Source organism: Phallusia mammillata, chromosome 8 (genome assembly GCF_965637545.1).
Source record: "Phallusia mammillata chromosome 8, kaPhaMamm4.hap1.1, whole genome shotgun sequence".
Classification (NCBI taxonomy): domain Eukaryota; kingdom Metazoa; phylum Chordata; class Ascidiacea; order Phlebobranchia; family Ascidiidae; genus Phallusia; species Phallusia mammillata.
In genome coordinates this window covers 12,005,326-12,027,675 of record NC_137259.1, presented here as the reverse complement: position 1 = coordinate 12,027,675, position 22,350 = coordinate 12,005,326, and the positions used below count along the sequence as shown (strand labels likewise).

Sequence of the window (22,350 nt, the reverse complement as noted above, 5' to 3'; positions counted from 1 at the left end):
ATGTGTGTAGTGTATAAGTTCCTATTCCTTTATATTTGTCTAGTTTTAATTCGGTTAGATAAATAACTATATAATAAACAAAACATGAACTGTATAATATTAGTGCATTTTCATTAATTTAACTTAATATTTTGATTATTCTCCTAGTTTGCCAAATTGCCGTAATTTAAATGCAAACAAACTTGTGTCTTGATGGCAGCCATAAAACATGCACTGCAGCGAGATGTGTTCACACCTAATCAAGAAAGGTTGCTTGGTGTAGTCCATGTGGGCAAAACTGGAGGCAAGAAGAAAAAATCGTCATTTCTTTGCGCATCAGGTATTTTTCTGTGTATAGTGACAAAGGTGTGCTTTGATGAAGATAAAATTGTTCACACATTTTCATTTTTCACAGTCACAACTGAGAGGCCAGTGGAGGTCTATATTTCTAGGATCAAGAGACAAGAAAAGGGTGAGACTTACAAAAAGCAAAAGACCTGGCAGTTGAAGGAACTTAAAATTGTTAATGGAAAGGAAAGTGATAAGGTGTGTCCATTTTCTGACTTTTTTGAGTTTTCATACAGCTTTGCAAAATGTTTTGACTACATAAATTTGCGGGTTGTTCTGGATTTATTGACGTCTAACAAATGTTTTATGCTTTTTTTCAGCAAACTACAGACTTTGACTTACAATTTGACAAGAATTTCAAGTGGTCTGCTAGCAGTGTTGCAGAAAAACATACTTTCTTGGCATGTTTGTGGAAAGTATGTGTACCTTGATTTTTCATTAAAAAGTTGATGTGTATGTACGATTTTGATCAATTGTATTTACTAATTTTCAATGCTTATTGTTAAGCTTTGTCATCGATATCTTCCAAGACAATCGAAACCAACTTTTGCTAACATTCCACAAAGCCTACTAGAAGGTAAGCTAAAGTTTTCTTTGTTTGTTTTTAAGGGAAGGTAAGCTGAAGACTGTTTTTTTTTCAGTATCAGTATCTGGTACTGAAACTTCCAGAGGAACTAGCAATCTGCCTGGCCCTGATGAAGATGCTCTTGAGGACTACCAGGTTAAAATAATTTTGCTGTTTTCATAAATAGTCTGTAATTGCTATTAGACAACCAAACTGACAAAACTTATCACATCACATTGCAGTCTGGTACATGAACATAGCATGTAGAATCAGTGTAATTGTAACAGAAAAAAAAAATGTCTGCTCAAATTTGTAAAAAAAAGTCTCATACTTGCAGACATATGTAATGTTTCATGCACCCATTGTTCCTAAACTCGAGTGATAACTTACGAAATAAGGGAAATATTATTTCAAAAAATAGACTAAACAGAACTTGACTTGTTCCAATTTTGTCTCATACTTGATTAAGTAAGTTATGATGTTTTCAGGCTCTAACTGATCAAGAGGAGACTGACTTGGAGAGGATGATAACTGAATGTGAATTTGCAATAAGTGATGCTGAGGCATTTTCTAATTCATTGTCCAGAGATTTGTCTGTATTGGATGGTCAGAACATCCACTCTATAATGGGATCAGAAGTACAAGTAGGTTCCCATCAAAAATTTTTATTACAACACTCTTACATACAATCTGGCATTACCAAGTCATTTTACTCCGTGCACAACCTGTTTATGTATTCAAGGTAAATTCTCTCATGTTATTGCTTGACAATGCCTTAAACGAAGTATCAGAGATTGAAGCTCGCTTAGATGATTATGACCTTATGGTGGGTGCCATTGCATCACAAATGGGACAAATGAAAAACCAAGAATCCTTTATTCAAATTACAAACAAAAATCATTCAAGATTGCTGGAGGAATTGGACAAGCTTGTGGTATGTGAAATTTATTTGGCATTTTCTACCAGAACATAAATAACACACTACTTTACTGTAATTATGGGTCCCCTTCTCTAAAGGGGACAGATATTGTTTTTGTCCATATTTTTTTTCTTTTTTCTGTCTAACGCTTGTTTGGTCAAGAAAGAGTGCTTCAAATTTGGACATATGTTAGTTATTAATCTGAACTTGATCCTAAAACTTGATCAGAAGTTTGACACCGAATGACCCAGCGGTTCACCCACAGGCTCCCGAAACGTAAATTTTTTAACGCTGGTTTGTAACGCTCATGTGGTAAAGAAATAGTGCTTCAAATTTAAATAGATGTTAGTTATTAATCCGGATGTGATACTCCTGAAGTTTGACCCCAAATGACCCAGCCGTTCACCCACAGACCCCCAAAACGTAATTTTTTTAAATCGGCTTTATTGACTAAAGTACATAATCTAGGAGACATGCTTTGTTGGTTGGTGCAATGTAAAGAATTTTCTAACTTTTTATTGGAACAGCCCTTAAACCTCAAAATAATCAGTTTTAGTTTTCGGTTAGAAATACATGTCCTAATGTACTGAAGTTTTGAACAGTGGGTTACTTGTTTGTTATTCAAAATTTCAGCCAAATATATAAAGTGGTTATCCGTACAGCCCCAAATATGTGTTAAAACGTTTACTAAATCTTCTGATGGAGTTTAACGCTATATCACTCTGGTCCCAGGGGAGTGATTCACTGATTTACAGCTCCATCCCTAGCATGTAATAAACTAGCTTGTTTTACAGTAGACAATTGTACACTTTTTTGTTGGTCAGAATTAGTTTAATCTTGCACGTTAAATACATTTTTTAGTTCAATCTGTTGATCGTGATAGCTTCAGTTTGTAAACATACATTAACACAATGCAACACACTGAAGGAAATAAAACCGTGGAATTGTGGATAACCTCGTTTTTGTTTTATGCCATGTTTACAATGGAGATAGTGATTGCGCTGGCAGAAATGAAACCGTAAAATTGCGGACTACCTTTTTTTCACGCTATGTTTTTATTCTGACGCGAAAAAAGAATTTGCTGTTTATAACTTACAACGTGATACGGTGTTGGCGATTTACACATTTTCTACACAAGTTTGCTTGTGTTTATTTGCAATGGCAAAAAATAGCAAAAAGCACAGACTGAAACAAAAAGAAGAACATAACCGCAACATTTGTTTACCGAAAGTCCGCACAAACACGCATGTGGGGACCAATTTGTTTTTGCTTGCAAAAGCAAACGTATGTGCAGATCAAATGATGTGTATAGTAAATTGGTAAATAGGATATAAAATATATATTATGGAAATATATCAGAAAGCCACCTTTCTAGTTTAGATTTGTCTTTTAAATTTAAAGTGGAACTATATTCCATTGCTTTTTAAGATGCAACTAGATCTCTCAAAAGGTCATGTAAAGGCATTGCGTGAAGCAAACCTAAAGCATGACAGTGGAATTGAAGCTTGTACAAGTGCAGCTGAAGCGTTGCAACAAGCAATGGAAGTGGAATTGCCAAAGGGTAGGAAACCTTGCCCCTGTTTTGTTGCCAAAAGCATTGCTAAGAACTATTTCATATCTACAAAACAAATGCTAATTCCAACATTGCTTGTAGGGCTTTCCAAGTTACAAGCTGTCTCTGATCAACAAAAACTTTTTGATACTCTTCGCCAGATGTTCGCAAAACGGCTATACGAGCATCTTATTACAGTTTTTGCAAAGCAGGTTTGATAACCAAGTTTCCTGAATATAAATTCATGTGTTATTTCTTGCTATTTATACTGCATACTGTACAACCTATTTTCATAAATTTGCAGGGTAGTGAACATCCTGGAAGTTCATTAACAAAGCAAACAAATGAACTGAAACTTCCTAAGCACTTTCCATACCACAGAGATTTGCTACCATACAAACAACTGATTCTCTGGCTTAAAGTGGCTGACAAGACAAAGTACACACAACTTTGCACGGTAATGCAACAATTTTGCATAAGTTTGGAGTGTGAAATTTAATTACTTTACTTTTTTAAGGTTTACACACAAAACCTCAACAAACTGTATTCACAAGAAATCAAGGACTTTCTGACAACTGCAAAACAGAGATTTATTCAACAAGGTATTGTGGAAATATATTATGATACTGCCCTTTTTATTGAGATGTTCACTGACCCTGTCATGAAATTATCAGTTTTCCAAATTATTGTTGCAATTTATTTCCTTTCAAGTACGTGGCAAATAGAGAATTGAATTGATAATGAAAATTGTTTAAATAAGGTGCATTTGCTATTATTGGTTTATTTTTTTATTCTTATTCTTTTTTGTTTTTTTGTGTTTTATAGGCCTAAATTTCTTAAAATCTATTTTTATTATTTTTCTGAATGCAAAAAGTTTGAGCAATATTTTGGTATATGTTAGCAAGATTAATTTATGATCAAACTTTCTTTCCAGATTCCCCTAACACTGACCTTAATAATTGCATTATGTTTGTATTAATCTATATTACTTGCAATTGACGGAATGCAACATTACCAAATGTTTTAAAATAACCAGCTAACATTGATGAAGACATAGGCAGTGCAGCCTTGAGAGCTACATCGCGGTCCACCCTCGCTCTCAATACAGCGGCATTCGATTCACAATCCCGTCGTTTGACATTAAGCAAAAGTATATCACTGTAGTGGTGCTTGGTGTAGAGATGTCAATAACCATGCTTAGCTACATTAAAACCTTACTCTTTGTGGGTTCCGCGATTGTCTATAATTCACTGAAGATGTGAATTCTGCAGTGTTGATGTTAGATTGGTGGAGCTCATTATTGTAATTATACACAAATTAGCAAAAACTTAGAATTTAGGAACTTTTGAGGTGTTGTGCATGTGTTTTGGTATTGAAACAATTCATTCTGCACATGTAGCAAAAACAGATTTAATTTATATTTTTCACTGTATTTTGTTGTCTACTTCATATCTCTGCTTGTTACGGAATATGGTTACTAGTCTAACTCAAACACAACAGTACAAGAACCCATTTTTTCTTTAAGAAAGATACTTCTTGCATCTTTTACATACAACTTCATGTGCATGGGTTGGCTTTTCAAACATGCCAAATGTAGTAAACTTGAAATTAGAGTTGTTCGAGCATGTGTGACAACCTGCATGTCATTGTATAGTGTTTGTATTGTGTTTTGTCTTATAGCTTGTAACTGATATATCACAGTGTTTTTGTGTTATTTACCAGAACTCAGTTCAAGTATCAAGAATTTGTCCGGCTCACAGCAAAATTTGGCTGTAAAAGAAAAAAAGAAGTTGTTTGGATCAACACAAAGTTTGGTGAAACGTAAGTTGTATTTTGTTTCACCATCACTAAAGCTCCAGAACAGCGGTTCCCAACCTGACCCTTTAAAAACAGTTCTATATATTGACATTGACTCATAAATATCCGAAAATTTATTTCCCACTATACTTTCTTTACCTAACACTGAAATTTTACAAACTAAATTTTAGTTTTGTTGACTATTAAGTTATAATTAGAGGATCGTGATATTATTGCGTGAATGCAACACAAGTTGGCAGGTGCTGACTTGGTGATTATGTAAATGCAGTATTATTACGTAATACAGGGCAATAATAAGAATTTTGTGAAAACAATTAAGTCTTCAAAAACCCTGCTGTAGCTGCTAGTTTACATACGAGTTAACAAACAATAGTGGGAAGGAAAGTTGAGCACTGTTCTTTCATTTTTTAATTGTTAAATTAGTCCATGGCCTAAAATGAGTTGGGAGCCTTAGGCGACCCCAGGCAAAGCGACCCCAAATGGGGTCGCAACCCACAGGTTGGGAACTGCTGCTCTAGAACTTGTAGTAGTTATTGCAGTAAAACATATGAATAAACCAAATAAATTTTTTTAATTTGACGGTTGTAAACAAAATTTTGTGAAATAGAACAAACTATGTTACTTTCATACTGGTCTGTTAGTCCATAGTTCAAAAGGTATGTTGTTTCAGCCAAGAGTAAAAAACTTCGCATTGGTCACAAGAAACGTGGTCTTGCTGCTAGCCGGGAATCTCTTGCTGCTTCGGACTTTGAATTGTCAGATCGGGAAAAATTTAGCTCAGTGAGTGAGGAATATTCTTTTACTGTATTGTCCACATGTTAATGAATTGTGGTTTTCAGACTTTTCGAGAAGTGCTAAGTGAGCTTGAACCAACTTGTCAGGATGAGGAGCGATTTCTTACCAAGTTCTTTCATCTTAATGTGGAGAGCGCTGACACAATGATGCCGGTAAGATTGTAAAGCTAACGAAACGCTTGTATTTTGTTTTATGAAAGTAGTAGGCTTGTTTGGTGCTAATAAAATTTGGGGTGCAAACCTTTACCAGAAAAGTATTTTGTTTTGAAAAAATGTTTGTTTCCAAACAAAATGAAATAGGAGAGAACAAAATTTGACTCTTTGCACACGTTTTTGTTGTACAAACGAATCCGGTTAATCGCATTATCCGTTTAATTGCGTAGGGTCGTACATTCGAAACGTAGCCATTTGTTGAAAAAACTGTCTGTGTAATTACATAAAATAGCTTGGCAAATTGGCTGTGCTATTAACCAGATGCATCTGCATAGTTAAAAATTAAGTTTTGATTAATATTATCACTCATTGTCACAGGGAGGTTCTGATGACGAGGAAGACGACACAGAGCAGGGAGTGGCGAGTCGGAAAAAATATCAGGAGTAAGAAAATACACATTTTGCAAAATATACTTTTATACATTCAAAATTTCGTGAAACACAGGTTAAATTTAATACGATTCTTTTCACAGAGCGCAAGTGACCAAGGATATCAGGTACGTCTGTTGTGTTGGTGTCGATGAAACATATGTTTGTTTGGTGTTGTGTTTGAAAAAAAGTGCAATTTGCTATGTAAGAGGTTTGTTGTGTAGTGTACAGCTGTGAAAACAGTAAAACTAATATTACTGTAACCAGTTATGTTTAGGACTGGTAAAATGGTTGATTTCTTAAAAAAGTTCAGTAAATCTACCGTCTATAGTAAATATGTACCGATCGATTGTTTTTTCTAGCCTTAAACATAGCATAACATATAGTATGTGATACTGAAAAAAATAGATGAATTTGAATTACTGTGCATCCTAATTTAGTTGTTTAATCCGAAGTTTCAACATCCCGGCGTTATACTGGTATCTTTGTTTCGCTATAAAACGTATTTTTTCACCAACTTCCAATACTAAACTCATTGAGTTGGGAGACAAAATCTTTACCCTGTAGACGTTCATTTCTTGCCTCGGTGGTAAATACCGCTTTTCTTCAACCCGTAAAACAGTCGGGACCGCGCAGGCGAAAGTCGTGAGTAATTCAAGTCTGCTCGTGACCAGGGTGCAGTTTCAGTTCATATCTTACCTCAGTTTATCTTCCATTGCCTTTAAACGAGTTCCTCAAAACCGTTGAGCGTCGATCATACGTTTCATATGACGACTGCTACAACGTTGTTATTTGTGTTTGCCCTGGTTTCAGTTTTTGACAAACCTGTTTTGATCTGTTTATGATTTAAAGGCAAAAGCGAGGCGCATGGTAAGTACATTGAACCCTTCCATGCAATCAAGCACGAAAAAAGTCTTCCGAGCCTGTTCTTTTGGCTATTTTTGATTCCTGTCATTTTAATTTGCCTACTGTTGAATCTGATTTAATTTCTCCTATTTTCGAGTGCTGCATGGCTTTAACTGGATTTCAATTTTTCTTCCAACAGGACTTTTTATCGCGTGTGCATTTAATTTTTGACAGATTACTATTTTTTGCAGTTTGCGCAGAACTAATCATACAAATGCGTTTTAGTCAACAATTTCGTAAAATTACAATGTTATAAACTTAAAGCAAGTCCAAAATCTCTTGCAACGTTTCATAAATAATATTACTTTTTTTAAACACATATTAATTTGACTTCTTGTAGTGCTTGGCCAACCAGAAAAAAATCAAACGCTAATACTTCGATTGTGAAATTAAACAAAACATACCTAAATTTAGTTTGCAATTAAGCTGTGCATGATATGCAACTGTCGCATTTCTTTGCCTTGATTTTTTGCTTTATGGCAACCAGGCGTATGATGACCGAGATATTTTCCATCGTTGAGCCTGAGTTATCGCAACTCGTCGCATTCGGTGAAGAGTTGGATCCGCTTAACTCGCTCAACATGCTGGTGGTAATCGGACAGCGAGTCACACAGGCACAGCAGGTAACATGTTTATTTCTTATAAAATACTCTCTTTTTCATAACTATGTGTGCGTTTTACCTGGTAATTAAGCCACCATGTCTTTGAACCGATTTGCAAATGTACCGTGCTACTCGAAGCATAAAGTATAAACCAGAGCTGGTCATCTATTGTTTCTCTCATGCACCCCTGAACTTTTAAAGTGGTGGTACATACGTTATGATACACAAATTATACCTACACAACTTTTTGTTGAAACCCTATGTAGTCCAGTTACTGTTGGTACACCCAAGTTGAACAGGAAAGGAAAGTAAGCAGTACACACTGTTCGGCCTTATTGGCGAGTGTAGCTATATAACGGCATTCCAGTTTGTTGGGAGTAACAGGCTGAAAAACCTTACAGGTCGAAACATAGTTTGCACCAGAGTTGTAAGTCGGGCCGGGTTCGAACTTGGCTTAAAAAAAGCGGACTCGATTCCGGCCTGACTTTACACTTTGTGTCAGAATTTTTTTAAATAAATTTAGAGAGCTAAGTAGCCAGTTGCTGGTCCTGACCTAATGTCAAACAGTCCTAAAACGCTTTGTTTAAGACCAATTGTCTATTGTGTTGGTTGTCTTGGACTTTTCTAAGGCTTCAATGCTGTGGTTCCCAACCGGGGAGGTATTTTATGAGTTCAGGGGAGGAATTTCATAAAAACTGTAAAAAAACATTTACATTGGAAATGTTACATAATATTTTTGTATGTACATTATTATGTCCATTATAATTTGGACCCGGTTCACATTTGAAACCGGTTGTGAAGGATTCTGAAATGGACATCCCTAATTATAAGGTCTATTTCAAATTGCAATATTTTTTTATGTTATATTTGTTTTTCGTCTTATGGGGAGGAATGAATAGTTGGAAAGTGGATAAAGGGAGGAATGTAACAAAAAAGGTTGGGAACCACCGCTTTAATGTATACGCCTGTCAATCAAACTTTCGGGCCTAAACGGGCTTCCCAAAAACGATTCGGGCAGCTTACATTTTGGCTTTTGCAGGAACTTTTTAGTTTGTGTTTGTCGTATTACAAACTTGCGTACTTCAAATCATTTCGACGACTCTGAATTTCCTTGAGTATGTGTCGACTGTGTGTGAATTGCTAACACCTAAAATGTGTTGTTCGCAGGACAACGACGGTTCTTTTCTAGCCAAGATGTTAGGAAACTGTTTGATTGAAGTGAAACGAAACTTTGATAACTTTGTTGTAAGTATTCCACCCCATAACTTAAAAACAAATCGGTGGTGAGAACTTGTTTGTGTTTTATCAGCGAAACAAGGTGGATGCGGTTGAAGATGCGCATTTGGGCAAAAACAAGAAATGTGGAATTCTGCCATTTGTTCAGGACTTTGAGGATTTTGTTGAACTGGCAGAAAGTATTTTTCGTGATAGTGAACGCAGAACTGATATCGACAAAGCTTACAAGAGCCTTATCAAATCTGTTTTTCAAGCTAGTAAGTTGTGAAACTCTACAAAGTAACGTAATGCAAATACTTTGCATGAAAAGAGTGAATAAATGATCTATGTCAGTGAGAGATTAATGTCTACAAATGGAAGTGGAAAATCCGTGGTTTGAATAAAATCGTCACAACTTCTGCGGACAATGAATGATTTCGATTTTTTTCAATTGTTAAAGATTATATCTGTCAATCACGCAAGCAGAGAAGGAAATGTAAAAAAATGGTGAAAACTGCGTCAAAGGCTTTTGTATAGTGTTGGCTCAAAACGCATTTAACCCTCATCCATCAACTGTGTTTACCACTTTGTCAACGTTGTGCTGCTATATCTGGCTTGTTGATTGTTTTAGTGATATTGTGTTGCAATGTTTTCTTCCACCGAGCGAAATAACTTCCCCCTAACCAATACATAATTTGGCGCCAACCAAAGGCAGCCCTATGTGTTGAACTTATTATCTTATTTACAGTTGAACGTGTGGCTGGTGAAAGTCACAAAACGCCACCGGAAGTGGTTATGTTCGAGAATTATCACCACCTGCTCAATTGTCTGTCCAGTCTCAAAATCGCTTCACTTGATCAGGAGAAACGGGATGTGAAGTTGAGATACAATAATTATCTCGACAGCTACGTCACAAGCATGCTTGGAAGACCACTGGAAAAACTCAGTGTAAGAAATCTTATATCTAGTTTTAATGTGGAAAAATTTTTAATTGTCTTAATTTGATCAATACTACGGGAAATGTGGTTCTTACGCTTGCCTGTAATGTGTAAGTGTTTTGGAAGTGAAAACAACATTTTATAAAACTGAGATGAAAAAGTTATAATAAAACTTTATTTCTTCAAAAAAATCCATTTCAGACTGTTTAAAACAAGTGTTGGAGTTATTATGGGTCCCCTTCCCTGGGGGACACATATTGATTTTACTTATGGGGACACATTGATTTTACTCAAATTGTTTGTTTTTTTTCTTCCCAAAGTTTGTCCGACTCGTTTTTCCATCAAATGTTTGATGGATTTGGCTGAAATTTACACAGATGGTAGATATAGTTATGTAGATGTGCATCCCACTTTGTTTTTGTTGATAACCCCAGTATTTATCCCGCTAGCCCCCTAAAATGGGTTATTTTCTTCCCAATATTGTCCGAATCGTTTTTCCATCAAATGTTTGATGGATTTGGATGAAATTTACACAGATGGTAGATATAGTTAAGTAGATGTGCATCCCACTTTGTTTTTGTTGATAACCCCAGTATTTACCCCGCTAGCCCCCTAAAATGGGTTATTTTCTTCCCAAAGTTTTCCGACTAGTTTTTCCATCAAATGTTTGATGGATTTGGCTGAAATTTACACAGATGGTAGATATAGTTATGTAGATGTGCATCCCACTTTGTTTTTGTTGATAACCCCAGTATTTACCCCGCTAGCCCCCTAAAATGGGTATTTTTCTTCCCAAAGTTTGTCCGACTCGTTTTTCTATCAAATGTTTGATGGATGTGGCTGAAACTTATACAGATGGTAGATAAAGTTATGTAGATGTGCATCCCACTTTGTTTGTCCAAATATCCCTAGTATTTACCCCGCTAGCCCCCTAAAAGGGGTGAGTTTGTAAACAGTGTCAGAATTGGCTGAAATTTGGATAGCTTGTAGAGTATGTCATTTATAGTTGTCGATTGTTGTGTTCAACCCTTACCCCACAAGCCCCCAAAGTATAAAACGTATTTATATGTTACTGGACACCACAAACGGAAGATTTCTGTTGCTCAATAGTGTTACAAGGGCAAGCAGTTCTATGTTACTCGTTTGTGACTTTGTGGATTGCTTGGTGAACGTTTTTGTGCCATGGCAGTTAGGGGGTTGTTGCCCTATGACTTCAGAAACATTAACGGTTGTTGCTCAAAACACCTCTAGTGGTCGACATTTTAGACATTGGCGGATTTGGCTGAAATTTTGCAGTACTATTGATTGAGTCATTGAGGTTTCCTATTTTTTTAGTTTGTGTGTCGGACCCCATTAGTTACCCTACTAGCCCCCTAAAATGGGTCAGTTTTTTAAACAGTGTCGGGATTGGATAAAATTTGGGTAGGATATGGACTATGCTATTTGTAGGTTTCAACTGATGTGTTTTACCTTGTAGCCCCAACATTTACTCAACTAGCCCCCTAAAATAAATGAACTTTTAAAAAACGTCCTAATTATAGGAAATTTTGCAAAGTTTATTAAACATACTAAGTCCTCAAATGTTATGTTTTGCCCTGTAGCACCACAACTTAACCAACTAATTCCTAAAATGGGTGACCCTTTTCACAATGTTCGAATTGAATGAAAACCGGACAGCTTGTAGAATTTGCTATTTTTTCGAATTTGTTATATATTTTTCATTATGCCACTACTTACTCATCGTTTCTTTGAAAAAGAACGTTAAATAGGACATACTTCAAACAATACCTCGGGTGAATCTAAATTTATATAGTTTGTACTCTACATAGTATTATTATTTAAGCCCAGTGCCGATCACTGTGTTTTACCTTACAACACTAAACGTGGTTATCTCTTGAAATGCATTATCTACAACTTTGCATGTGTGGGGACCCATGAGTTTCTGCTTGCAGAAACAACTAAGGTAATAAAAGACAGTAGATGGTATGGGACCCAATATAAAATAAGCATAGGAAATATATCAATGTTTTAAAATAGGTTATAGTGTATATGCAAGGGCAATATGTGCTAAGCCACCCTTCTAGTTTAATTTGCGTAATCTGACCAGATTTGTTTCATTTAAAGGCGGTGTTTTACCTTCTTTTTGCGTGTTTCAAATTATAGGTCCCCTTCCCGGAAAGTCGCCTTTCTAGTGTTTTTGTTAATTTTATTTCCAAACTGAATAGAACTTCTTCGAGGGAGTGGAACAGGTGATAGAAACTGGGGTTCGACCGGAAGAAGTTGGTTTTCAGCTTAAGTTCAGCAAACAGGAGTTAAGGAAATGTATCAAGGAATACAGTGGAAAGGATGTAAAGAAAGGACTCGAATCACTTCATCACAAGATCGTCAAACACACAGCTGAGAATGAAAATCGTTTACAGCGGGTTAGTTAAAAGATATGGCTTTTCGAAAATATGAATGCTTACGATTTGTAAAGTTTTTATCTGGGTTGTCTGATTTAGCCTTTTTTGTCTTAGTTGTAACATTGTTATTAAGGATTCATCTAAACTGTAAAGGAAGCCATAGCTATTTTAGTAATACAGAATTGTTGTCGCAAATGACACATTTCGTACATTATGTTGTCCATACTTAAAAACTTCCGCAATTTCAGCCTCTTTCGTGCTTGACGTTTTTGCAACACCAAGCTTCAGGACTCCAGTAAACGATTCGTTTAAAAACAACATATTCACTGAACTCTATATTTCTGTCACTGTTTTGAAATATATTACATTTTTTACCAAGGTTGTGTGGCAACACATGCAAGAAGAGTTTATCCGACAGTACAAACGGTTCGAAGATCTGATATCAAAGTGTTACCCAGAATCCCATATCAGCTTGGAGTTTACCATTGAAAACGTGCTGCAGTATTTCTCTGATATCGCTTACTCCCAGTAACTACTTTCAGATTTCAGATTTTCATGCTTGTCCAACTTCAGAATTTATCACCTTATGGGTATTGACAAGCCTTGTCCGACTATTTGATCTTCGTGTCTGAGGTCCTATCCATGTTAGTTTGGTCTAAAACCATAAGAATATTTTTGTGATTATCCCAAATGCAAATCGTGGATTCGGAGAATGCTAAGCTGTAAGTTTGAATACCTTATTAATTGTCATCTAATGCACTGTTCGGAACAAGTGCATTTCGTTCAAGCATACGCTACCCTTATATTTCTTGTACTTGGGTTGTTCGCTATTTGCTCCAACTTTTTGTCTTATAAGTTATTACTCGTATTTTTCGCTTGCTGATTTATTGTGCAATCTATTGTTAGCAGTGAGTTTATACTTCCATTGTGCTGTCAGAATACATACAAGTTAAATCTGTCCATGAGCAGGTTCCTCTGTTCCCCAAAGCTCATTGAAAAGCTCGAAAGGTAGTAGAACAAGGTTACACTTGATTGTATTTAATATCAAGCACAAACATTCAGTTACAGCTAATTGACATGTTTTTTCCCGTTGCACTAGCGGTTTTCTGGCATGCTTAAGTAAAAAGAAATTGAGCTTGTGCTACACTTATCTGAGTTTCGTTTGGTTGCACAATTAGGTGAAGAGGTCAATCATTCAGTCGAAACCTTCCTACGTGTGAGAATATGAGACAGAACTTGTACGTCATGGTACTCGCATATATTAACGATAATGTTTCAATTTAACATGCGCTGTTTAAAACAAGCAATGTGTAAACAAAATTTGCTCTCACGGCAAAACATGGTTTTACTCTAGAGCGCCTACATGGTGAACTATTTTACAACTGACACAGTTGGTCGGTTTTCTGCCATCAGCGTTTGTTGCAGCACAACTATCTTCGCATACCGCACAGTCACGGTGCGTAGAAAACGCGACTCAGCAAATTTGATACTCTACTCGCAGTTTGGAGGTTGCTGTATCTGTGTGACTGCTAGGGCGTGTTTAAAAATGCTTTGGGCGCATGCAACTGCGTGCAATGATATGTATCTGTTTTGGGGGTAAATAATTTTGTTTACATTAAATCACAGATAGATTTAAGGTAACATCTTGCAAAGTTATATAACTCATTTTTTTGTATAATATTTGGTTGACCTTCATATGTTTTGGTCGAAAACTGAATTGCGATGAGAGGTTGTTTAAAGTTTGGTTGTTTCTGAATTTATTTAGTTTTGTAATTTTATGCTAACTGTCTTAATGTCTCCAGCAGATCGCAAAATGTCTGAATGAATAGTATTATTTTGGCTGCATACAAATCGCAGTTTTAGATGCAATGACGGTTTAGATTAGAAGCAAAAGATATGTTTTCTTTTAGAAATAATCTGCTAGTATATGTAAATAACTTATAGTTGTGTACGTAATGTGTAAATCTGACCAAAGGTTGCGTTTCACTGAAATACAAAGAGCATTTGATGTGCAATGAACTTGTCGTTGATTGATTTGCAGAAGTAGTCAATTTCCGCAGTGAAACAAACTCAAAGTCCGTGTGCAAACCATGTTGTTGCCAATTAATACTAACCGTTTTTTTATGTACAGCTTACAACACTGGAGTGTTGGTCTTAAGTGAGTAGGGCATTGGTCAGCTACTAACGAAATGGTGTCAACATCCCTTATCATCTACATCGGCCACTTTTTGTCGTCATGGGGCGATCGTATGTGGTACTTTGCGATTCCTCTCTTCCTTTTGGATCTCGATCCCTTTTCGCTGTTTCTCACAGCAGCGTACGGACTTACTCTCTCCTGCAGTGTCCTGCTCTTTGCGCCTCTTGTCGGCGATTGGATAGACAGGAGGCCGCGTTTGTATGCAGTTACAGTGTGCTTGTTCATTCAAAACCTTGCCGTGGCGCTAAGCGCGGCAATCCTTATCGTAAACCGCGAGTTTGGTGATCGCGAGGCAAGTTACGCTCCGGCTGTACAAGTAGGCGCTATTGTTTTGGGCGCCATCGGTTTACTGGCCAGCACAGGTACGGGCATTATCATACAAAAGGACTGGATTGTTGTTGTGGCTTCCGGAAAGACCTCGTTTCTCGCTGATTTAAATGCAATGGTCCGGCGAATAGATTTAGTAACTAAAATCCTTTCGCCTCTTGCGTGCGGTCAGATCATGGCGTTAACCTCACTTACTGGCGGTGCCTACTTCATCGTGGGTTGGAATTTGTGCTCGATGGTTACGGAATATATGTTGCTCCGCATTGTGTATAACCGCACCCCTGCGCTTCATACCAAGGGCGGGGACACAGAAGAATTGGAGACTCTTCAAAATGGCAAAGACGGTGAGGAAGATGGTCACAATGGGGAGGCAAGTGGTTCTGAAAAAAAAGACAAGAAAAAGGATAAAAAAGATGAGCCAGTATGGCGCAGGATGTTTGGGTTTATTATTATTATCATAGATGGCTGGAAGCTGTATATGGCACAAACCATAACAAAAGCAGGTGTCGGCTTGGCGTGTCTTTTCCTAACTGTCTTGAATTTCGGATATGTCTCCACCTCGTATGCGTACAACCAATGCTTTAGCGAGTTCTTGGTGGGAATCCTCCTGGGAGCTTCGGCGGTAGCTGGAATCGCTGGCACGTATGCGTTTCCCCTGATGAGAAAGTACCTTGGTTTGGTCAAAACTGGTGTGTACTCGGGAATTTTCCAAAATCTGACTCTTATTCCGTGCCTGATTTCACTTTTTGTGCCTGGCAGTCCTTTCTTTGCCTATACAGGACATTATGGCGTTGAAGGCCCAACCATGTACGAAGCTTTAACCACAAAACTAGCCATGGTTCCTACACCTGCAATGAACACCACGAACGTAACCGTGGCAGCAATGACTCCTGTATACGATAACGTTACTCACCCAGTGGAAGATGACAAGCACGGTTTATCGCCAAGAATCTTCTACAAGTGTCTGGACGAAGTGGTGCCACCTCCATCTTTTCTGTCACTTTGGTTGCTGCTTAGCGGCATCATTATAGCAAGAGCTGGACTTTGGAGTTTTGATCTAACAGTGACGCAGCTTATTCAGGAGAACGTGGCTGAAAAAGAGCGAGGCATTGTGAATGGCGTACAAATGTCGCTCAGCATGTCAATGGATATGATCGGATTCATTCTTGTGCTGTTTATGCCCCTTCCTAGCCAATTCGGCGTCTTGGTTATCATTTCTTCTCTGGCGGTTGTGATCGGTCACGCCCTTTATGCTTTATTTGCGTCAAAGGCGGGAAAGAAATTTGACGAAGGTGGTGCCTTGAGCGCACCGAAGAAAGCGAACGAGCCTGTACCACCTCCAGAAAACAACGAAGTCGTGGAGGAAGTTGATACAGTGGTGTAAGATCGAACTATCTTGCTATTTGGTAAAATAGAGGTCAAGATGAGAGCAAGCGAATGACTTTGTATGAGAACGCTTGCTGGTTCAGCATTGATATGTACATATGTTGCGTAATAATATGTGCAACCCGTTAAACACTTGTAGTCAATGTTACTAATCATGCGAGCCAACAAAAGGTCTAACAAACATAAAATCAGTTTCTTGTATTTACTGAGTCGTGTAAGTTTTAGTCCATTGCGGGACTAGTGGTTATTTTCACGCTGTTCGAAGATTTGGTGCATTGTCGGCCTATAATGCAGTAACGGGTAGCAACACTTTATTTGTATTTATATCGTGTTGAGTTTTAGCAAATCTTTAAAATACACAACAATGATCACCCTGATTTCGTTCTTCAATTAAGTCCTCTTTAAACACCGGTTTAATGGTTAGGTAGAGCTACTAACACCATAACTCACTTGACACCCAAAGTCGATTTGGTTATATCTCCAAAAATGCTTACGGTTAGGGCTATTAGGGTCGGGGTAAGGTATTAGCACTTAAAATTCAATAAAACTAACCCAAAAAATGAGTTACTAATGTAAAAAAATTAAAAACTTATTTCCCAACCCAACCCATTTATAGCCGCTAAATAAAAAATTCAGCTCTTTACGCCCCCTAATCGACTTTGGGTGTCAAGTGAGTTATGGTGTTAGTAGCTCTACCTAATGGTTAAGATAAACTTTAACCGTTGGGTGGCGGGCAAGAGCTGCGACTGTGTGCTAATGGGAAGTGACTGCTTGAGTATTTTTGATATACCTCGGAACTGGGCTAAATCACCGGTTCCCAAACTGGTCCGCGGTACTTTTTCGGCCCATGAAGCGATTTTCGAGGTAAGTGTCAAGTATTTTCATGGCTACAAAACTTAGAAAACAAACAACGCACAGTTGCTGATTGGGGGATTCACCAAATGGGGGTATTTAACTGTCAATCTATGAATTTAGCACTAAAGTTACTTAAAGATGCTTTAGTCATTATTTCCTAATCCAACAACGTTTTTTTCTAAATTAAATGAAAAATTATAGTTTGAAGTTTTTAAAAATCAAATTTATGGGTTTATATTTAAAATATTTTTATTTTTTGTGGTATTTGAAATAAAATTTTATCATCATACTTTGGATGAGCGAAGAAAATTTTTGACGAAAGTGCGCGAAATCAATATATTTAATTATTTACCAAAACAAGTCAACAATAACCTAATTGTCATTGGTACATTGGAATCTTTATTGAAAGGCGTGCTTTTGTGCGATGCAAAATTGACATTCGACCGAAAGTGTCCTAAGCTAAAAGCAAAGCCTTAATTTTTGCTAGTACACAGGTTTATCAATGACATGTTTCAGACTGCAGCTTCAATTCTACAAAAAGAGTTATCTACCAAACAACAATCAAGTATTGTCACATTTTGTCGGTCTTTGGATGAAGCTTTAGGTGGTGGCATTTCCATAGGCAGTGTCACAGAGATTGCTGGTGAGAGTGGGTGTGGAAAAACACAACTTGCATTTCAGTTATCTGTCAATGTACAAATTCCCTCTGCCCTTGGAGGTGCTGAAGGTCAGGCAATTTATATTGACACAGAAAACACATTCTCCACCAACAGACTTGTTGATATATCAGAATCTGTGGTACAACACTGTACAAACCTTTGCCAGAATGGTGGCAGTAATTTTACTATTGACATGTGTATGTCGAAAATCTACCTGTTTAAATGTTTAACAATTGTCGACCTTATAGCAACTATCCATCAACTACAGAGCTTTATCCAAACCCACCCTAATGTAAGATTATTAGTTGTGGACAGTATTGCTAACTGTGTCCGAGCTGAAGAGGACATGAAGACCAGAAACAAAGTTCTTAATGATCTTGCTCAAAAACTTCGATCCTTAGCCATTAATGATAACTTGGCAGTTGTTCTGATCAACCAAGTAACAACCAGTTTCTCTGCAATTGGATCAAGTGGGGTAATGATACCTGCACTTGGCGCGACTTGGAGTCATGTTGCAGCTACCAAAATCATGTTAATAAAACAGGAAAATGAGAGGTTTGCTCTGCTCTACAAGTCACCGAGTAAATCAAGGGATGCAGTAAAGTATATGATTGTGAAAGAGGGATTCAGAGACATTCCAAGTAAACAGAAACAACCCAAACAGAGCTCATCACCAAAGGCTTCTCTAGATATGTCTTTGAAAACAAGGGCAATTACAAAGCAGGAAATCAATGAAGAATTCATTGAGCTGTCGCAAAGATTGCTAGACATTTTCTGCCAAGATGATTCAAAATGTTTTGACTACACTGAAAGCCCATGTACTGACAGTAATTTAAAAGAGTTCAAAGCAAATCAATTAAAAACTAACACACAAAATGCAAAAGTGTCACCTGAAATGCAGGTACAAGGATATATTAATTCAATGACCATGGCAGATAAAAGTTCAGCAGAAAGTGTAATGAAGTTTCCATTAACTCAATGTGTCAGTTTTGATGATGACAGCACTTCTATAAAAATAAAACAAACCTGCAAGAAACGTAAACCAAATGACTCAGAAGAATCTGATTTAGATGATGACTTGCCCAAACCACCTTTTTCACTGGCAAATGAAGATACAGACACAGGTCCTTGTGATGATGTACAATGCAGTAAAGTTGTTGATGCACCACCTGATAAACCTCAATTGTCGCCTGTGCTTAAACTTGGTAATCACAGGAAAAGAAGAAGGAAAACTTTACATAGATCTTGATTACTTATTATTGTTTGAATAAAGTTTTTAAGAAACGGTCTTTTTAGGAAACTTTTTTCTCTGTATTAAGACTAGGACTGGACATTTCATGTGTAGTGTACTGTGGCAGTGATATTTAAACTTTTTCTCGTTAAGTACCACAAGAAGTTGAAATTAAATACGCTACGGTCCAGATATTAGCCCAGGGTTTAAAGAGGAATTCACAAATATTGAACAAACATAACAAGAGTTATAAGGAAATTGCTGTTGGTCAATGCAATAACTTAACAGATACATTATAGCAAATCGTGACATCCGATTCGTAATCCTAAAAGTTGAGAAATTCTAATGTTACTTAAGTAAGAATACATCACGCAGATGTATATAGAATACATCACGCAGACGTTTCAACAATCGGGACTATTTTTTACCTTTTTCCAAAATTTGGTTTATAGCTAGATTTCACTGCACTTTATTATAGACTATGGGATTTTCTGACCTCAGTATTAGCGAAATTGCGACTGTAATTGATTCACGCAAGCTTTTTGCGCAATCATACAGTAACTTTTAACAACAGTTTGATACGCCTTTCAGTTTTGAGTTGGAAAGAAATTGCACAAGTACTTTCCAGAAACAGTTGCTTAACGAGATCTTGTGGATTAACGATTGGTTACGTAACGAAGCATGTGTAATTGTTAGCTCTGTAAATAATCACGACAAAATTTTTGTTTGTATGTGTTAACAAATCAAGTATATTCAAGTAAAACTATCCATGCTCCAAAGTTTCGGTCGTACCGACATTTCAACCGAATATGTCATTTTGGCGATGTTTAGTTCGGTTTCGGTCGAATTTAAAACAGTTTGCGCCGAAATCCAACTTATAAACGACCAATCCCTCAAGTTTCACTTCCGACAAATTGCCTTGATTTCAAAAATTCGATGTTTCGAATGCACCTAACTACAAAACCATGTTTATTTTGTATTTTGTTTTCATGTCTGCTTAGATCAGTGGTTCCCAAACTTTTTCATATATTTTTCAAAACGGTCCCTTTGCTATTATTTCGAGTGCTCGCGGTCCTTAAGCCTAAATCTGTATTTCATAAAAACGAAAGTTGATTCCAGGATTTTAGCTGGTTATGCAAAATTGCGCTAAAAAATCATCTAAAGACAGCTTGTGACATCACAGACAAAACAAAAAGCATTACGATTGTGCGCGAACAATTGCATTTTTGATAGCTGTCATACAATAAAGGCTATTGTTTAGCAATGGAGACAGTCGATTTTTAATTCTACTTTGATTTAAACTTATTTAGTGGCACAAACTGAGAATTATAGAATTACTTCAACCACTTCGCGGTCCCCCCAAAATTGCCTCACGGACCCCTAAAGGACCGCGGACCCCAGTTTGGGAACCGCTGGCTTAGATCAAAATGTAAAACTTAAGGTCTTTTTATCACACTGAATCAAAAAACTTTACAGGAGTAAAACTTAAATATCTCGAACCTTCTTGTCCAGTCATACACTATAATACCGTGCTTTCCGAGTAAGTATTTTTTATGACCATCCAATGATAAATTGTCACGTTGTTGTGAAAATCGGTCGCGTGTCTTCATCAGTCACGCGGTATCGTTTGTATTTTTACCAGACACCCCGACCTGGTAATTTCGGTGTGATGACTTGATTGCGCAATTTGCATGGCAAAAGTGTAACCACGAACGTTAATATGTTTAATCATGGTTGGTTTATATTGGCGAGGCCACGTAAAGGTCTTTTGAAAAGTAGAGTCCTATTTAATACACCAACCAACAGTTGTGGACAGAAGAAAAAAATCTATGATTCTTAGCAGTCGCAAAAATTTTTGGACAGTCACAAGCTGATGTGCAGTCATTACGCAGACAACGTTGATACTTTTTACAGGAAGTGTTCTGCACGATTATTGTGATACATCACGTGATAAGTGACAGCAGAAGCACGTGGTGCATGCGGTGCTATATAACGGGGCTGTGGACTTGGATCGCCATCAGATGCAAACAAGCTTCGTTGAAAACAGTGATCGAAGATTAATAAATCTACACATGTTAAAGGCAAAGCTCTAGCATTTTTGTATTGTGATTCCAAATTTCCTAAAGCTAATTGTTACGCATTTTTGTTGCAGAAATATATACATGTGTTTAATTAAAGAAAAACTAACAATGAGAAGACAAGTATCCATAAAACAGCGAAGTTTGCATTCCCGGAGGAGGCCTCTTGCAAAGTACTTTCCGAAAATCAAAAAAGCAATCAAACGCAGTGGTTCAAAGCAATCCATCGCTCAAACACCAACGTTTTCAGCTTCAAGTGACCTTCAACCCAAAGAAAAACAAGTGGTCTCGCAAAACGAAAACATTGAGAAAATGGACGTGAGGCTGTTCAGGGAATCCATTAAGGAAGCAGAAAAGAAAAGGGTAGGTTGCACTTTTGCTATATTTTTAAAGTATTTGCCGATAAAATTATTGATACTTTTTTGTGTGTGTTTTTGGCTAAATTCTAACAAACTAAATGCATTTGCAGATGTCGCGAGAATTCGAAATTACTCTGAAGAAACTGAAACTCTACCGACAGACTTCACTTCAACCGGTTCCTTTGTCTCCAGACTGCGTAAAGGAGGACATCATTATCCCGCAGGTTGTGAAGCATCGGGAAGGGGATCTTGATTCCACAATTGTTCACGTGACTAAAGATGAGGACATCCTTCCAAGAAAAACATAAAAAAGAAAAAACATCTTCACAGACTTTGACTTTGGTGTGCTCCAAAATGTTGCACAGAACCAAGAGAAATCGTTGTAAAGGGCCAACGATGTGGATTAAACTAAACAGTTTACTACTGTAAAAAATACGGTTTCCCTCTGCGTCAAGATGTTGTTGCACAACCTTGGGCAAGCAAACGTTTTATGTTTTCGCTTTTTGCACTGTTGTGGTGAAATGAAGATGAATGATTGATAGTAATTAATATGTGCGATGTATTTTTCACTATACCGTGTGTATCATGTTGGTCATGTAAACAATAAATGCATTTTAAGTGCAAGTGTGTGTGTCAGAC

At 37.1% G+C, this 22,350-nt stretch overlaps 3 protein-coding genes and 1 pseudogene across 5 annotated transcripts; all 4 read left to right on the top strand.

Moving 5' to 3' along the window:
• The first annotated feature begins 143 nt into the window (after window positions 1-143).
• Window positions 144-13,577, top strand: LOC145203882 (exocyst complex component 1-like). Of its 3 annotated transcripts, XM_080076240.1 has the most exons (24): window positions 144-319; window positions 395-525; window positions 648-743; window positions 835-904; window positions 969-1,048; window positions 1,381-1,536; window positions 1,635-1,826; window positions 3,240-3,372; window positions 3,466-3,575; window positions 3,668-3,820; window positions 3,881-3,965; window positions 4,400-4,513; window positions 5,086-5,184; window positions 5,852-5,961; window positions 6,021-6,128; window positions 6,507-6,571; window positions 6,661-6,684; window positions 7,409-7,426; window positions 7,950-8,085; window positions 9,232-9,309; window positions 9,374-9,557; window positions 10,028-10,227; window positions 12,443-12,640; window positions 12,999-13,577. In XM_080076240.1, exons 1-24 carry the CDS (start codon window positions 193-195, stop codon window positions 13,149-13,151), a joined length of 2,820 nt encoding a protein of 939 aa, XP_079932366.1. In that variant the 5' UTR covers window positions 144-192; the 3' UTR covers window positions 13,152-13,577. The 3 variants fall into 3 exon arrangements, with proteins under 3 accessions (XP_079932366.1, XP_079932368.1, XP_079932367.1); XM_080076242.1 differs by lacking the exon at window positions 4,400-4,513; XM_080076241.1 differs by lacking the exon at window positions 7,409-7,426.
• Window positions 13,578-14,754: 1,177 nt separating this feature from the next.
• Window positions 14,755-16,896, top strand: LOC145203883 (ferroportin pseudogene; annotated as a pseudogene).
• A 371-nt stretch (window positions 16,897-17,267) lies between these two features.
• On the top strand, window positions 17,268-19,332 carry LOC145203885 (DNA repair protein RAD51 homolog 3-like). The gene is made up of 2 exons (XM_080076244.1): window positions 17,268-17,393; window positions 17,901-19,332. The coding sequence occupies exons 1-2, from the start codon at window positions 17,286-17,288 to the stop codon at window positions 19,290-19,292; spliced, it is 1,500 nt and encodes a 499-aa protein (XP_079932370.1). The 5' UTR covers window positions 17,268-17,285; the 3' UTR covers window positions 19,293-19,332.
• A 2,050-nt stretch (window positions 19,333-21,382) lies between these two features.
• On the top strand, window positions 21,383-22,316 carry LOC145203886 (uncharacterized). The gene is made up of 2 exons (XM_080076245.1): window positions 21,383-21,715; window positions 21,822-22,316. The coding sequence occupies exons 1-2, from the start codon at window positions 21,437-21,439 to the stop codon at window positions 22,017-22,019; spliced, it is 477 nt and encodes a 158-aa protein (XP_079932371.1). The 5' UTR covers window positions 21,383-21,436; the 3' UTR covers window positions 22,020-22,316.
• The last annotated feature ends 34 nt before the right edge of the window (window positions 22,317-22,350 follow it).

Excerpts from the sequence above, each read along its gene's own strand:
- LOC145203882 (XM_080076240.1), top strand. The coding sequence starts at position 193 with ATGGCAGCCATAAAACATGCACTGCAGCGAGATGTGTTCACACCTAAT. Across the intron at positions 320-394 it reads GTCATTTCTTTGCGCATCAG|TCACAACTGAGAGGCCAGTG; the intron begins GTATTTTTCTGT and ends CATTTTTCACAG. Across the intron at positions 744-834 it reads TCTTGGCATGTTTGTGGAAA|CTTTGTCATCGATATCTTCC; the intron begins GTATGTGTACCT and ends CTTATTGTTAAG.
- LOC145203885 (XM_080076244.1), top strand. The coding sequence starts at position 17,286 with ATGGGAAGTGACTGCTTGAGTATTTTTGATATACCTCGGAACTGGGCT. Across the intron at positions 17,394-17,900 it reads CCCATGAAGCGATTTTCGAG|ACTGCAGCTTCAATTCTACA; the intron begins GTAAGTGTCAAG and ends GACATGTTTCAG.
- LOC145203886 (XM_080076245.1), top strand. The coding sequence starts at position 21,437 with ATGTGTTTAATTAAAGAAAAACTAACAATGAGAAGACAAGTATCCATA. Across the intron at positions 21,716-21,821 it reads AGGAAGCAGAAAAGAAAAGG|ATGTCGCGAGAATTCGAAAT; the intron begins GTAGGTTGCACT and ends ATGCATTTGCAG.